The 16,711-nt window shown below is 38.3% G+C and overlaps 1 protein-coding gene across 2 annotated transcripts in view; it reads right to left on the bottom strand.

Moving 5' to 3' along the window:
* The window catches only part of hlk (hulk), a 350,573-nt gene that overhangs the window by 282,158 nt on the left and 51,704 nt on the right, over window positions 1-16,711 (bottom strand). For both annotated transcript variants that reach the window (XM_089239381.1, XM_089239380.1), the window contains exons 2-3: window positions 2,401-2,583; window positions 2,163-2,303 (exon numbers count right to left, since the gene is read on the bottom strand). In XM_089239381.1, coding sequence (XP_089095507.1) covers window positions 2,163-2,303; window positions 2,401-2,583 — 324 coding nt within the window. The remainder of the gene's footprint in view (window positions 1-2,162; window positions 2,304-2,400; window positions 2,584-16,711) is intronic.

Here is a 16,711-nt window from a genome sequence, read left to right as displayed (position 1 = left end):
GTACATATTGCACCGTAATTTTCAGTTTGAAATGGACTAGGCAGCTCCCAGCCCTATAATGGGTATAACATATTAGATTCACTTGAATGGACGTAGACCATTTTAAAACTTTCGGCGAGTCGCTGAGAAAGAGGAGCAAGTTTGACCGTTTTCTTCGTAATATTGGACGATATGGCATTGTCCCCAAATTTTTTACGTAAAATCACTGGAAAGTCTTTTGAAAGCTATCAGTGTCTCAGCATCGTTCACCTTCAATCCCACCTCCCGAAAACTTCTCTCATACAATTACTTTCTCATCTTTGGACCCTTTTCATTTTTTGAAACGCATCGTATCATCAATATGTTATTCAAGAATAAAAATACAGTAAGTATGCACAAGCCAAGCACTGCTTCTGCCTGTCTTTTATTTTAAGTAAAACTATCATTTAAAGCATTTTTTATTGTTTTCCGGATAATTCGAGTTTTTTGACAATCCCAGGTGGCCTCAGTCACATTTGCCTCGGATTATCGAGACTCTACTGTACACAATAATTTTTGAACACATTTTGAGCACTTTTTAAATTAAAACCATACCTCTACAACGAATGGTTGAGGAGATAAAGGCCGAATTAAGACTTGCTGGACACTCTGAATATACTATATATATATATATATATATATATATATATATATATTTTTTTTTTTTTTTTTTTTTTTTTTTTCCTTGCACTCATAAAACATTGAGCTATAGCCAGTAACTTGGCATGAAATTCATCATGTGTGTATATATAGCGTTTGAAGAAATATTATAAAAATTTTGAAACAATTCTGTGATCCTATGTAGATCCTTCAAAAATGGTCAGCTAATTAGGTGGCATTCTGAGACTAATATTGTCTTCGCAGCATGTCTGAAACATGCTATATGATAGATCTGGGTGATAGTCGAGACGGTCGACACAGTTGAATCACATTATGTTGTGGTCACCTCCTATGTATTTTTGACTTGAAGTGCATGTAGCTAATGAAATAAGGCACGAGTCACCATGAGCTGGCTTGGTGCGGTAAGACAGAAGTATTATGAAAATGTATCAGTCGTTGTACTGTTACAGGTTGACAGTCATTACTGTCAGCTTTCCAGGCAAGCAGGACATGTCTGAAACTGGGTGGTTTGTGATATCTTCCCATGAGCATATTTTGGAAGTGCACCGCTATTCAGCGATTTTTTCGTAATTTTTTTTCATACGACCAATCACGTTGCTTTAGCTTTTACGATAATTTGTATAACTGTACGATCTCTTCTTGTTTTCCGTATCTGTTCGCCGAACAGCGGTGCAAACAAGGTAGGATTTCCACCGCTGTTTCGCGAGACATTGAAAATAGTGCGATTGCACATTTTAAATATAACATAAATTATTTTATTTTTAAACCAAGAAATTTATACACTGATAGCACAAACTGAAATATTGAAACAGCTAAAGGTAGATCACGATTTAAAATTTCTAAAAACACGATAGAAAATTATTGCATATTTTAGTGGAAAATTTCTAATTTCTATATGCATTTCTCGATAGCAAATCATCTAAAAATGAGCGGAAAAATTGCGTGAAAAAATATCATGCACGTTAACTATCGTAAACAGCTATAAAATATTTGAATATCTATTTAAATATCAGAGGTGAAGATGCTAAGGAATTATGTTCGGATACATTTTTAGAACATTATTATTGGTCTTAATTTTTTCCACATGTTTTTGTTATAATATTTAATTGACTTATTACATACTTATATTTTCAGAGACGGCAAAATATATTATAATGTATTGTATCAGGAAAGAAAACTTGAAAAGATTTAAATCATTTGTCATGATAGTTACTAATATAAAAGGTATATTTATTAATAAACATTACAAGCGGTACTATAATATGTATGTAGGGTGGCAAATGCCTTAGAAGTGATAATAGAAATGCTATTTATATGAACAGCACACTGATGTTTCCAAATGCCGTAAGGTGCCATTTTTTCCCCCATCGGCGTAGAATGAACCAAATAAGCCCATTAGTACTCAAACTTCGACTATATATTTGCCCAACAATACATACGACATTTTCACGCTCAGTTTCATGGCTGCAACTCAGTTTTTTTTATGGGTGCAAATATTTTTTACCACAAAGTATATAACACACAGAATAAAACGGCCAGAAAATCTGTGTCTTCTATCAAATTTTCTAAAATTTTCGGATTAACTTCTTCTATTTTATCTGGAAGTTCCATTGAATTGACGTCTGTCAAATACGCAAGTACTCTATCTTCATCTTTGAGATCACCTGTGAAAAAAGTATGTATGGTAAAGTATTTTTCTTCACATCAAAAGTTGGTATGATAATATATCTTCAAATTTATATTCATTTATACATGATATACCTTCAAATATGGCCGGTTGTTGATTTCTGAAGTACACGAGGGAAGGGAAAGTTGTAACACCATATTTTTTTGCTGTTGATTTTTCACTGTTTTTGACAAATGCCACCCCAAAATTTCCAGCATCATCGTCTATTCTTTCAAGCTCTTCCAATATGAGTCCGCAATCTTTACAATTTCTTGTGTCTGTAAGGAGAACATATTTCATTCATATTGTCCAAGATATTCTTACATTCAAGTCAAACATTTTTAAAACCATATTTTAATATCATTTCATGTTTTGTTTTTCTCTATATATTTCGAATGGGTTTCCAACTTAATAAAATGACATCTATACAAATAATTTGCACATGGGTACATTCATGTGCTGTGAAACCTCGCTACAACTTGATGTCACTGCAAATCCCTCTACAATGCTATTTTTTCGGATCTCGTTATATATTCTAATATTGAACTAAACTTTTACGAATTTATATCTACTCTATAATATAAAATCATAAACTCGAAAATGGCCCGTTTCTACATAACGAAAATTAGTGACGATTTTATGTAACGGAAGTCAGTGACGTTTTTTGAGTGAAGGAAATCTGTTGAATTTTTGTGTTACGGAAGTCGGTTACGATTTTGGGTCGTTTTCATTGAACTCCTGAACACATCGAGAACTGCTTGACCAGTAGGGACCACATTTTATGCATATACCCAGAGGTATGTATACATCACCAGTACTCCCAACACACAGGGTCCGGATACCCAGGGCGAGGCATTGGACAGGTTTCATTTTGAGTCGAGGATGAATACCTGCTTTTCATTGCGCATTGTGCTGCATTGATTATTGTGGTGCACTGCATATAGGTGCATTGCTGATTGCGGTGCATTGCATATTGTAGTGCATCACGTGCTGTATTGCTCGTTGTAATGCAGCGTTTAATGCGCATTGTTGTGCATTGCGTACTATACTGCTTTGCTTATTGCAATGCATCGCATAATGTTTCATAGGGGGTCACTAGGGTCACCGATTTGGGAATTCTCATTGACGCGCGGCTTAGATTTTCTGAACATTGATCAGCAGTGGTCAAAAAAGCGAATAGAATGCTCGGTTTCATTTTCAAAAAGGTCTCTTCGCATTCTCCTAAAGTCATTTTTCCGCTTTTCCGAGGCTTAGTTCGTCCTGGACTGGAGTATGCTGTAAGGTTTTGGAGACCATACCTACAGAGGGACATAGACTTGGTTGAAGGGATGCAGAGAAGAGCTACACGTGTCCTTATTGGCACACAAGGATTAAGTTATGAAAAGAGACTTCATTTTTTAAATATGTTTACATTGGATGAACGCAGGTGTCGAGGAGATATGATTGAAGTGTTCAAAATTTTCAATGGGATAGATAGGATGGACCATGAACTTTTAGTACACCGCCAATCGACTGCTTTTACAAGAGGACACCAGTATCGATTGGTAAGGGACAATGCCAGGTTATGGTGTCGTAGGGAATTTTTCTCTAATAGGGTTGTAAATAAATGGAATAGCTTACCCCCGGAGGTAGTAAATTGTAACACAATTGACACGTTTAAAAAGAAATACGATGAACATGTTGCGGTAAATCGAGCAGCTATCCATTCTTAGAATAAGACAACCATAATATTCTTTATGGGCGTTGTATAATATTTTATCATGTGTATATGTTGTTTGTAATTTTTGTTAATTGCATTTTTAATTGGGTTGCTGTAGTTTTGAAATATATGACATCCATATTTTTATGGGCATCTTTTTCTCAGCCACCTCGTTGGGCATTTTGCCTGTTGTGGCGTTGTTTTTGTATTTGTATTTGTATTGCGAATTGTGGTGCATTGGGTACTATGCTGCATTGCTTATTGTGGTGTACTATATTACTGATTACACACATTACTGATTGTGATGCTTTACGTGTTGTAGTGCACTGAGAGATGTATTGCTTATTGTAATGCATTGCTTATGGCTTATTATGGCTCATTGCGTTATGGTGCTTTGCTTATCGCGATGCATCACGTATTGTGCTGTATTGCTGTGCATGAAATATTTATTGTGCTACATTGCTTAGTGTGGTGCACTGTAAATATTGGTCAATTGCGCATTGTTATGCATTACGTATTTTAGTAAATCGCGTGCCATATTGCTTATTCTAATGCAGTGCTTATGGTGTACGGTATTGTGGTTTATTGCGTATTGTGGTGCACTGCATATTGAGTTGCATTGCTTATTCTGCTGTATTAGCAGGGCCGGTCTTAGACCTAGTGGCGCCCGGTGCAAAAACAGTAGTCAGCGGTCCCCCGCCCCTCCCCCAGGCGCGAATCCAGAGTGATGTGTCATAGGAGGCATTTTTTTGCTAGTCATTACTGTCCCGTAAAATACAGGACAGATTCATTCTACCATATTATCAGACTCTTGGTGTGGTGATCGTCCCCCTCCCCTCACACCTCTTGGTTGGATATTAAGGGACGAAGAAGTCGGAAAAACTTCTTGTAGAGCAGGATTACTTCTATCTAACTTGTAAACAAGCATAAAAACCCACCTTTTTTGATTTAATTAAGAGATTTAAAAATATTAAAAAAGCGAAACGTCACATATTTATGCAAGATACTCATCTTATCCATACTTATTTTAATTGAGTTTTATGGTAAAATTCGTGTAGTGCACGCATCACGTACGGGCTAAGATGATAATAAAAGAGCTTAAATTAAATTGATATTTCCGTATGTGTGTGTGTGATTTCGTTCATATTCATAAAACTCGCGAACTTCATTTGAAATTATCCCTTTCAGACCCAGTACTAAGAAACAGAAGGGGCAGGCAAACACCAGCTAAATCACCGGGCCCTGCAACTTGGGCAGGCCCGTAACTATTCTGAGGCAACTTGAGCGGTGCAACGAGCCGAATGGGGGAGGGGGAGCTTGTAATACATGGGCCCACCCGGGAGCGGCTCGGAAGCCTCAAGAGTAGATGGGCCTCACGAAAATGAGATCTAGTTAAAATTTTCTAGAATTTACTAGGTAGGGCTTCAGAAAAACTACTTGGCACGGGGGGCCCATGATGCTCTTAAGACGGCCCTGCCCCTTCCCCAGGGCCGTAGCGTGTTTTCTCCGGGGCAGTCTTTTTTGGAGTCCCCTTGAAATGGTTATGTTCAGAAAAAGGAGGAGTTACAAGCGCCCCCTCCCCCATTCGGCTCGTTGCACCGCTCAAGTTGCCTCAGAATAGTTACGGGCCTGCCCAAGTTGCAGGGCCCGGTGATTTAGCTGGTGTTTGCCTGCCCCTTCTGTTTCTTAGTACTGGGTCTGAAAGGGATAATTTCAAATGAAGTTCGCGAGTTTTATGAATATGAACGAAATCACACACACACATACGGAAATATCAATTTAATTTAAGCTCTTTTATTATCATCTTAGCCCGTACGTGATGCGTGCACTACACGAATTTTACCATAAAACTCAATTAAAATAAGTATGGATAAGATGAGTATCTTGCATAAATATGTGACGTTTCGCTTTTTTAATATTTTTAAATCTCTTAATTAAATCAAAAAAGGTGGGTTTTTATGCTTGTTTACAAGTTAGATAGCAGTAATCCTGCTCTACAAGAAGTTTTTCCGACTTCTTCGTCCCTTAATATCCAACCAAGAGGTGTGAGGGGAGGGGGACGATCACCACACCAAGAGTCTGATAATATGGTAGAATGAATCTGTCCTGTATTTTACGGAACAGTAATGACTAGCAAAAAAATGCCTCCTATGACACATCACTCTGGATTCGCGCCTGGGGGAGGGGCGGGGGAGCGCTGACTACTGTTTTTGCACCGGGCACCACTAGGTCCAAGACCGGCCCTGTTCATGGCCCCCACAAGGGGGGGGGGGCTGACAGAGCCCCAGCCCTGGGACGATTAGCATCATATTTTTTTGACGGTATAAATTCACCATAAGGGGCCCTGATCTAGGATGTGAGGGCCATAAGTGTGTTCCGACGATAAGTCGCCAGCACCGGCGCGCTGCGTTGTTCTGCGTTGCTGTTGCCTGGTGGGTTGTCGTTGTTCTAGAATGTTCTTTCTGATAAAAAAAATAGTCAGATGGCGCTGATTGTTGTTTTCCTTTGTTCCTAGAGCGTTTTTTGAAACTTCCAACTGCCATTTTGCGTAACTGATTCTCTCTTTTCTTCCAAATGACGTCACCCCATAGCCACGGCATTTTGAAAACCGTTGGTTGATGAGATCTTTTTTCGTGATTGAGAGCTTGATTTCCACAATGTAGTGCGTGGATCGGATTAATTATTGGATATATCGCGCCGAAAAAAATCGCCAGCATATAAAACAACGGAAACAAACATTTGTACCTTTATTATTTTCCTTTATTTAAACAGTGCCCGTATTTTATTTATACCCTGATCGATTTATCCAAAATTTATTTAAACAATGCCCGGGTTTTATTTAAACACTGATCGATTTCATTTTTTAAACAGGAAGGGCTGTTGTTTATTTAAAAGCGTCTGGATGCCTTGTTGTTTTAATTATTACTGATATATTTAGTAATTATTATGTGTTTGTTGGTTTCCGTTGTTTTTTATACTGGTGACTTTTTTTTCGGCGCCCGTAATGTGTCTGACGGCCTTGGCGACTGTTGATCGGGTCGTCGGACATGATTGGCGTCGAAAAAAAAAGTCGCTGAAAATCCCCAAGCTGCTCTTATACCAAAGCTAATAAATAAATAAAATTTGCGCACTTGAAGTTCGACCTTGAGCTTTCTTTTCTAGCGCCTAAGGGCACAAGTGTAATTTTTGCGAGAGCGAGAGAGGGGGGCAAAAAACGTACACCCTAAAGCTAACTGCACACTACGGTTCGGCTGGTGCGGTTGATCTTATCAGCAACCGTGGAATTTCGCGTGGAACACACACTGCTGTTAGTAATCGGTTTTTTTTTTTATTTTTTAATGTCACGTGACATCTCTCTCGGGATTGGCTAAATTATTTTCGCCAAGCTGAAGTTGGCTACGATTATCATGCAAATTTGTGCTCATAAGTTGCATTGAAATGAAACCCCTCTTAACGGACACCCCAAAGATGCGGTCACCCCCTCTTTTACGGCCAAAAATAATAATAAGTATGTATTTCAAACCCCTGATTAACGGTCACCCCTCTTTCACGGACGAATTTTTTAGTCCTGTCGGTGTCCGCAAAAGAGAGGTTTTACTTATAAAAATTTTCAGGTAATTAAATTATTTAATTTTCTGTAACAATATTTGCCGTTTGAAAATAATTCGGAGTTGAAAAAAGACAACCCAAACGTTGACCCATTTTTGACCACTCTCACAATTTTTTTCACGTATGATAGGCTATTCACAAATAACATATTTTTGAAGTTTCAAAAAATTTGACATGAATTTAGTACGTTTTTCTTTGTAATTAAAGCTAATTTCCAATTAACTAAATTTCTAATTAATGGAAATTAATCGTAATAATTATAATTTTGGGAACCTCATGTGACAAAAAAAAATTAAGGAAGAAATTATTTCTTTCCTGACCAGAACCGTGGTCAGGAAAAAAATTCAGATAGAAAATCAGAATGAAATTCGAAAATTTCATGTTTTAAAAATTTCATTGTGAACAAATTTTAAAAAACACTATGATACTCGTTAGACCTAAGTTCCCAAAAATATTCATTTCATGCAAACATTTATGTGAAAAATACCTGAAAAACATTAAACAAAGCATCGCGGCGTTAGTCAAAAATGGGATAAAAAGAAAACCTCATGAAAATATTGATGATTGCAACGTCTTATATATTACACACAGACGTACTGTTCCGAGACAATTCGGTGTTAGCGAGGAATCGATCTCCCCTTCCTTTTGGATCCGCACCTGTCCCGGGGAGTTCCAGCGACCGACATTTTTATACATATATTTGTGCAATAAATTTCGCTTTGACTAAATTCAATTCAGCAAGGAGAAAGGGTCTCGCTCTTGGATGAGGGTAGAAGGTCCTGGGGAAGGGGGCAGCACGAGAAGAAAATATGGTGCAAAGGGCCATTGGCTAAAAAAAAATTTGACAACCACTGGACCATATGACATTTTCTTTTAATTTAAAAATTTTTTAATTCATTCAATCATGATATAACGCTGTATAATAATACTAACAACACCCATCAATGGATCATTAGCGGATTCATTCTCATGAATGCAAAGAACCGTGATAATAAAAAAGCTTCATAAAAACTTGTTCGTTTATCATTTTTCCCGATCAGTTTCCAAAAGATGATTTTTTCCAGATGATGCAATGACACGAAGGGAATGTCCTTCTTACGAAATCATTTAAATACTTCTTATATACTAAATCCGTTTGAAGACACAGATTTATGGCTTCCCCACGTACTGGCTATTCGAATTGCTCTGCCTTTTTTCACGATATAATTCAAAGTTCCTGACCGCGAATTACTAAAATTTTCCGTACCTCCGAACTTGCTATCCAGGCCCGCTTAACACCCTGTACGTACGGGGTGGCAACTAGGGAGAAGCAGGAGGAACTGATGCCAGGGCCGTCTTAAGACTATCGTGGGCCTCCGAGCCAAGTGGTTTTCCGGAGGCCTAACCTGGTAAATCCTAGAAAATTTCAACCGGATCTCATTTTTGTGAAGCCTCTCTTCTCTTGAGGCCCCGGGCCATGCCAGGGTGGACCTATGCATCAAGACGGCACAGACTGATACTCCGAACCAGAGAGGTGCGCAAATGTTATCCTTTCATCTCTCCTTCAATATTAAAAGGGGGCGCCAAAATGCGTGCTTGCCCCGGCTGACCACGCATGTCGTTGTGGCCCTGTACATCAGCATGTATGTTGCAAGGTTTAAGGTGCATACAGGGCCGTAGCTGGATACTTTTTAACTGGAGCTACCAAGCTTTTGGCGTCCCAGTGTAAGGAAAGGTTAGAAGGAGTGGTTAAAGGGGTAATTCGGCATCCCCTCTATTCATCTATTCAGCACGCGGTACAGTGGACCAGCTCTCCCTAGTTGTGGCTTTGTTTGCGTATGTAAATCAAAAACTGTTTGAAAAGAACGGTAGGTGTGAAAATTGTCAAATTGTCTTAGTGCACTCTTCGATATTACCCGCATACAACGTTTTGTCTAGATCAGCAGTTCTCAACCTTTTTTTGACCCACGGAGCCCTTTCCAGTGTATAATTTCTATGGCGAGCCCCTTAGGCCTATTTTTTATTTATTCATGAAAGTTACTTGACTTATTTTTATTATTCAAAAATATTAATCATTTTTTTTTTTTTTTTACTGTTTTTTTTTTTATTTTCCTCGAGCGGCCGCGAAGACCCTGGGAGTTCACACGGAGCACCGATTGAGAACCGCTGGTCTGGATGGTTTTCTTATTGAAAAAACAACAGATAGACAGCCACATTCATATATACGATACAAAAATAAATACCAAAAAGACAGAATAATGAAAGCCAAACACTCACAATGCAGCTCTTAGGGGTCTATGTCAAAACATCGCGGTCAAAAACATCGCACGTCAAAACATCGCCTGAACATGGCCCTCGAAAAAAGATCGCCTTATGAAAAATTTTTAAATTAAAAATTTAATGGATTAAAAATTGTAATGGAAATCACCTCATCCCTGTTTTTTGTTCAACTGGTAACCAAAGCTGCACTAAAAGTGCATTAAACTTTCAAGCGGCTTTGGTTGCGACAAAGCCAAACTGTCATGTGTATGTCTGTGTTCGACTGTTTCCACACCTATTAGTTTTCTCTCAATCCTTCGAATTCGGCCTTTTTTTTGAGTAATGGACAATGAATAGAGAGAGTTCTTATAAATTCTGTATTATACAAAAAAAAAAGGTTTTTTTAACAGCTAGCTGATGCGAAGATATATTTTGGAAAGAGAGAAAATTTAACTTTCCCTGCGGGGAATCAAACCCACTTCCTTTCACTAATCGAGTGAACGCCCTAGACCAGCGGTTCTCAACCTTTTTTTGTTCATGGCCCCCTTTCAACCATTTTTCATTCCTGTGGCCCCCTTTCAACCATTTTTCATTCCTGTGGCCCCCTTTCAACCATTTTTCATTCCTGTGGCCCCCTTGTGACCATGATCAATTTCCTACTCCCCCCCCCCCTCGTTTTCCCGTTAAATGACAACTGTTCAAATATTGTTTGCAGTATAAATATGTGTTTGAATTTAATTTATTTTTAATTTATGAAAATTAAAACACAGTAAAACAATATATATAATAATTTATTTTCAATCAATGTGTAAACATTGCGCTTGAAGACGGCATAATGTCATCAAGTTACTGTTCAGGATGAAGTTTGAATTATTTACAAATTAGTTTTTCTTGGGTAAATTTGAATTTTGGTGAATCAGAATTTCAAACAAATCAGGAAGTATAAATAATCAGATTTCAAAAAAGAAAATTATCGGTTTATTGATTATAGTTTCGATACGGTGAGATTTACATTCATCGAGAAAATCTGATGTCCCGCTGAACGACAAGTTATCTCCAAGTGGCTTTTTGGTTCATAATGTGACCTCTCTCCCACAGGCGAACGAAGCAACGTGTGAGTTGGCTTAAACACAACACAATATTTCACATAACAGACACAAATATATGTAATGTACAGAGGGCATAGGTAACAAGACGTATGGTATTTCACTTTACTGGCAAACCGCGTTCACCCTACAGGAATACTTTCAATTAGAAAAATTATCCAAATAACGTGTATAGTACTCCGATATGTCATTCATGTTGCAAGGGAGTGTATAGTTATTAGAATAAAAATGTTAACTTTTTATACGGACACGTGTGCTCAAAAATTCAATTACAATGTTCTTGCCTCGTCTCTTTTGACGACAAAAAAAACCGTTTTATCCGCATTTAACGTTGTTTTTTGGTTGGTTGTCTTCAAATAAATGTTATTGTCAATCACTGTCAATAAAGTGACACTGTATGCATATATACAGTACATTCACCTCGAAACCTTATAATTATTGATAACACAAGCTTATGACAAGGGCTTTGATTTTTATGACCTAAAGAAGAAACGTAGTAGCTAATAATTTATCAGCAACGACGTTTCATCTTTAGGTAAAAATCAGAGCCCTACTAATGAGAAATTGGTTACACACACGCAAAAAAATCATTGTGCTTGTTTTTTTGAAAGTTTTAAAATATTTGATATTTCAAGTGCTAAATTTCATCTTTCAACTACTCAAATCCTTAGTCTCGGCATTGAAATATTCTGTCCACCAATCAAAGATCAATCAAATCTTTATGTTAATGTTACTTAAATAGGGAAAAAATTGCGAAAAAAAAAATATTCTATGCATTTGTTTGAAATTAAATTTTTTTGGCCACTCTTTTAATAAATTTCCTCATGGCCCCCTTATCAGCAGTCATGATCACCTTTTGCGATATTTTCCTCCATGGCCCCCTGGAATATCCTGGGGCCCCCAGTTGAGAACCACCACCCTAGACTATACAGAGGCAACGAATATCTCAGTCTTTCCTTGGAGCTCGTGTGCACTGAACACGTCCTTTTACCCGGAGAGTGAAAGGTCGTGGGTTCGATTCCCCGCAAGGACAGTTGAAGCTTCTCTCTTTCCACAATATATCTTCGCATCAGCTAGCTGTTAATAACCTTTGTATGGATAAGCGGAGAGTGACATCATCCTCGAATTTTGTATTATCTGTACCCAGAGCCGTTATTAGGCGCTTTTTCAGCCGGGGAGACATTTCGCACCACCCCATCATGGAAATATGGTTTCCAGATTCCAAAAAAAGGGGTACGAATTTTCTGGTAAACCGTTGAATTAATAAACCATTCACTATAGTTTTTTTCATCAAACTGCAAACAAAAGGCTAAATTTCTCCTGAACCAGAACACCAATATTGTTTATTGTAGGCTCTTTCGAAAGCTGGTATAGTGGACAAGTTTTTGATAAATTTAACCAATTGTAGTAGGTACAAGAGTACAGATGTCTATTTATTTTCACTTCTGATAATTTTTTATGAATTTATTAGAAATGGTTGGGCCTCCTGGCAATTTGTACTTTTTTGGATGAGGTACTAATTGGTTTTTTTTTTTTTTTTTTGCTAAAGCGTTATAATCGGGATCCAATGCATTTCATTCAAGTATTTTAAAATATATATCTCGGTTTTAACGGCGTAATGACGTTATAACCGTAATGACGTTCAATGTCATTATAACCGAGTTTTAATGTATGCTCATGTAGGAAAGCAAAAAAATTCATTTGGTTAGAAAAATTTAATTTTTTCTTCATCGGTTTTTATATTGTTATCAATGCAAGAGCGCCAAACAAAGAATTGTCTTTTCCCCTCATGTTTATGGCAACCTGAGAAGAAGAGCAATTCCTTTGTCCAGTGCATCCGAAATCCCATCACCCTCCTTGTCAAACCACTTAATAGACAATGGAAGACAGCAACCGCTAGTTCAGCCGAACCGTCATCAGGGTGTTCAAACCTTTCCAATAGATGATGGCAGCTTTCCGGTTACCCCAACCGTCCAAAAAAATGTGGATTTTCTCGGTTGAAAAAACCGCCCTCAGCGGTTGCGGTTGTATCTGTGCGTTGACAGTATAAAACTATAGATGATGCCTTCCCCCCCAACCGCAACCGCCTGCAACCGCGCCGTAATCAGGTCCCGGCCTAACGCAGCGGTTCTCAACTGCATCCCACCCAAACAATTATAAACTAATTTATACAAAAATTGCCACGTTTTCAATGGAGAGCCGTCATCAAGACCTCGTGGTCAGAATTCCATGGAGGAAAGGTCAGAATTCACACGAATCAGTCGTGGAACGGTGATGTTTATGTCTGGTCATCCGAAGAGTTCGCCTTTGTATTTGCTGCGTCCGAGTGGTCTTTGGATGTGAATTCGGGAGCCATCTGTTGCAAAGTTGTGAAAGTTTTGTCACAAAGCCGCTTGTAAGTTAAGCGTACCCACTCAATGTTAAAGAAAGGCCGCGGAATTGATAGCAGCGCCATCTGAAGTTTGATGTGTCAAACTTGCCGATTGATCACGTGGCTCCCACGCTTCTCTTCCCCCTTCCCTTGATCGCGTTATTTCGATTTCAACCTTGATTTATTTTTCAGTCTATTGCTACGGAACCTAAAAATCTTAATTCCCACTAAAACGTCCATTTTTTACTTCTTTATAGGAGACGTACTTGGGCATAAAAATATAAATCACTCAGTAACAATAACAATGTTATCGACACTTCAACAGCTAAATCTATACTTGTGAACACCCGTCTTCGTGTCATTTTACACCCATGAAATGCACGCGGACTTATTCAATAAATATAATTTTAGTTGGCCCTCAGAAGGCCCGTTTTTATAATTTTAAAGATGAACAATTTGCCAAAATAACCACGAGCAATAGCTAACCAACCTAACCGAGAGTCTTCACGTAAGTAAGTAAACAAAATGGCGCCGTGATGGGGAAATGCATTATGAGAAATGACTTTCCTACTTGATGCTAACAGCCAATCACAGGCCAGCAGGCACCCATCTAAACAGAGAGAGCGCTGATGCCGTTTGGATACCAGTTTAACGATAGGACTGTTTACGCTTACTTCTTAATGCAGCTTTGTTTTGTCACGACTGAGGTTAATAAAGCCTGCTATTGCTTTTTTAAAAACAAACGCTTTATCAAAATCAAAAAGCAACACACAATTCTGAATTGAATTTTCTCGAGGGATACTTCATCAGAACATGCCAGAATTTCCTCGTTAATGATGGAAGAAACAAGCCACCTATTTTGTCAGCTTGGACAGGCTTTATTAACCTCAGTCGTGACAAAACTTTCAACACTTTGCAACAGATGGCTCCCCAATTCGCATCCAACCACTCGGACGCAGCAAATACAAAGGCGAACTCTTCGGACGACCAGACATAAACATCACCCCTCCAGGACTGATTCGTGTGAATTCTGACCACGAGGTCCTGATGACGGCTCTCCATTGAAGAGCCGAAACGCGTCGACCATTCAACCAATTGAATTTATTTGTCTTGAAAACGTGGCAATTTTTGTATAAATTAAAACCAGGCAAAGTTTCTAATTTTTGTGATAATTATAAACTAAATTGTAATGTATGACATGAATGTCACTCTTCACTTGTTAATACAAGATATACGGAAGACTGGATGTTGTGAAGATATTTATTATTTCAGATGTTAATATTTTTTAACATCTAATTTCTCGCTTTTTTTTGTCGCCTTTTTTTTTTTTGTAAAGTGTCACGTGATATCCCGGGGTTGGTTAAATTATTTAGGGCCAAATCGAAGTTGTGTCTGATTAGCGGGCTAATTAGTTTTCGCATAGTGTTAGATAATACAAAACATTTAAGTGGTAAAATGATGCAATATTTGCGCGTTTGAAATTAGTTCAAAATTAAGGAAAGGTATCGAAATTTAAAAAAAAATCCTTATGCAAATGTGAGCAAATTAACAAATTTTATAAGCAGAAAAAAATTAATTTTTTATCGATATTTTTACTGTTATCAGTTCGAGTGAGCCAATCAAAGAATTATTTTGTGCCAAATGCCGTTCACTTTCACCGTTCCGTTCCTTGAATTTTCCCCTTGCCAAATTCCTCAGCAACCTCAATTAGAAACTTATACGGTAGAAGACTAACCCAAAAGCCATCAAGCCTAGAAGAGAAGACGTGGTCCAGGACCTGGCGCCTGGCCACAGAAGATGACAAAGGGCTCACTAATTTTTTACAAAGCCATGGACGTAAATTTTGTACAATATAAGAATTTTTATCATAATTTTTTCAAATCTGTATGTACTTTTTGTTTGTCTTTTTTTTAATATATGTGTTTTATATCCATGTATTATTTATGTATACACAATAAAGCACCCGACACCGCACAGCCCCCTCATCCGGGGCAATGGCTGAAATTGAGAATTTTCGATAGAGCTTGGGTGTGTGGTGCACGATATGAAGCAGTTAAAGGATGAATTCGGCGCCCATTCACGTCCAGCGCGGGTCTGGTGTCCCGGGCGCTGAACCAGAAGGGGCACCGAATTCACCCTTTAACTGCTTCCTCTACATGCAAGGGGCGCCAAAATTCCGGCTTGCCCCGGGTAACAAAGTATCTAGTTGCGGCACTGGCTCGAGGCACCAGACCCGCCTGCTCCCCTCTAGTTACGGCCCCGATTCCGAATCTTATAGTTTTTCTTTCATTTTTGTGTAACACGAGACTCCCTTATTTGGGGCCCGGCTCATGTATTAAGAAGACCCTGCTTTTATCTCAATTTCAACGAGCGAAACAATAACGTAATTTCACGAAGGCTGTCATAATCAGGTTTGACTTTACGTGTATGCATGAAAGAACGCGCTCGTAAATTTGCAGTTAAGTCATTCCCCCAAGGAAGCTAAAAGGGCAATTCTTACTTGTTTCTTTTCGCCATTGCTGTCTTAATGCATTGGCCTACGCGGGCACGGCCCGGGGGTCTCACAAAAATTAGAACCGGCTGAAATTTTCAAGAATTTGCTGTGTACAGCCTCAGAAAAATCACTTGGCCGGAGTATAGGCGTAAACTTATTGAAAATGTTGGGGGGGCTCAGGCTCAAATAATGAACCTCATTTATACGACGCGTTGTATAAATGCGAAAACCGTATAACTGGAACTTTTTTCGAAAATTACTTTCCCCCCCCCCCTTTTTTTACAGACGTTTCCCGAAAAAAAATTTTGTAAAAAAAATCTGTCGTTTTGATTCAAAATCTTATGCTTGAGAAGAAATATTATACTATCATAACATTACTGTTGCTAAAGTCTCAAGCTATCTTATGGTCTGCATTTTAAGATTTAACAGAATTTTTTTTTATTTAAACCTCATGTAAAATATCCTATACATACTTTGCTTTTTGTTTCTATATCTAAGCAAAAAGTAAATGAAGTATTGAGTTCCGTTGTTGAAAGATTTTTCTCTTAAAGAAAGAACTAATAGTGTACATGTTTGCTATCAGCAGTGCCGGAACTAGAGAGGGGGGGTGCATAGGAGGCAACTGGCCCGGGCATCAAAATTTCTTCAATTTGGTGTCGTCTTATTTGCGACCGAATCGAAAAACGTAGAGTTTGCGACCGACACCACGAGGGCAACTAATGGACGATGATGGGGATCTAGGGTCCTCTCATCTCTTTCCGTTCTCAGGCATTTTCGTGTTGACCTTTGACCTATGGCCATCTGCGAATTTCACTTTTCAGCAAGAACAGGAAATGAAGAAAGTTGAATCACAGAACGTGTAACAGCGCCCAAGTTCAAAATTTTGTAT

The sequence above is a fragment of the Pholcus phalangioides genome, unplaced genomic scaffold, assembly GCF_987345545.1.
Source record: "Pholcus phalangioides strain wild (caught in Gottingen) unplaced genomic scaffold, Ppha-v1.0 ptg000011l_1, whole genome shotgun sequence".
NCBI lineage: Eukaryota > Metazoa > Arthropoda > Arachnida > Araneae > Pholcidae > Pholcus > Pholcus phalangioides.
The sequence above is the reverse complement of the archived record's forward strand: the minus strand, read 5'-3'. Positions and strand labels throughout refer to the sequence as shown.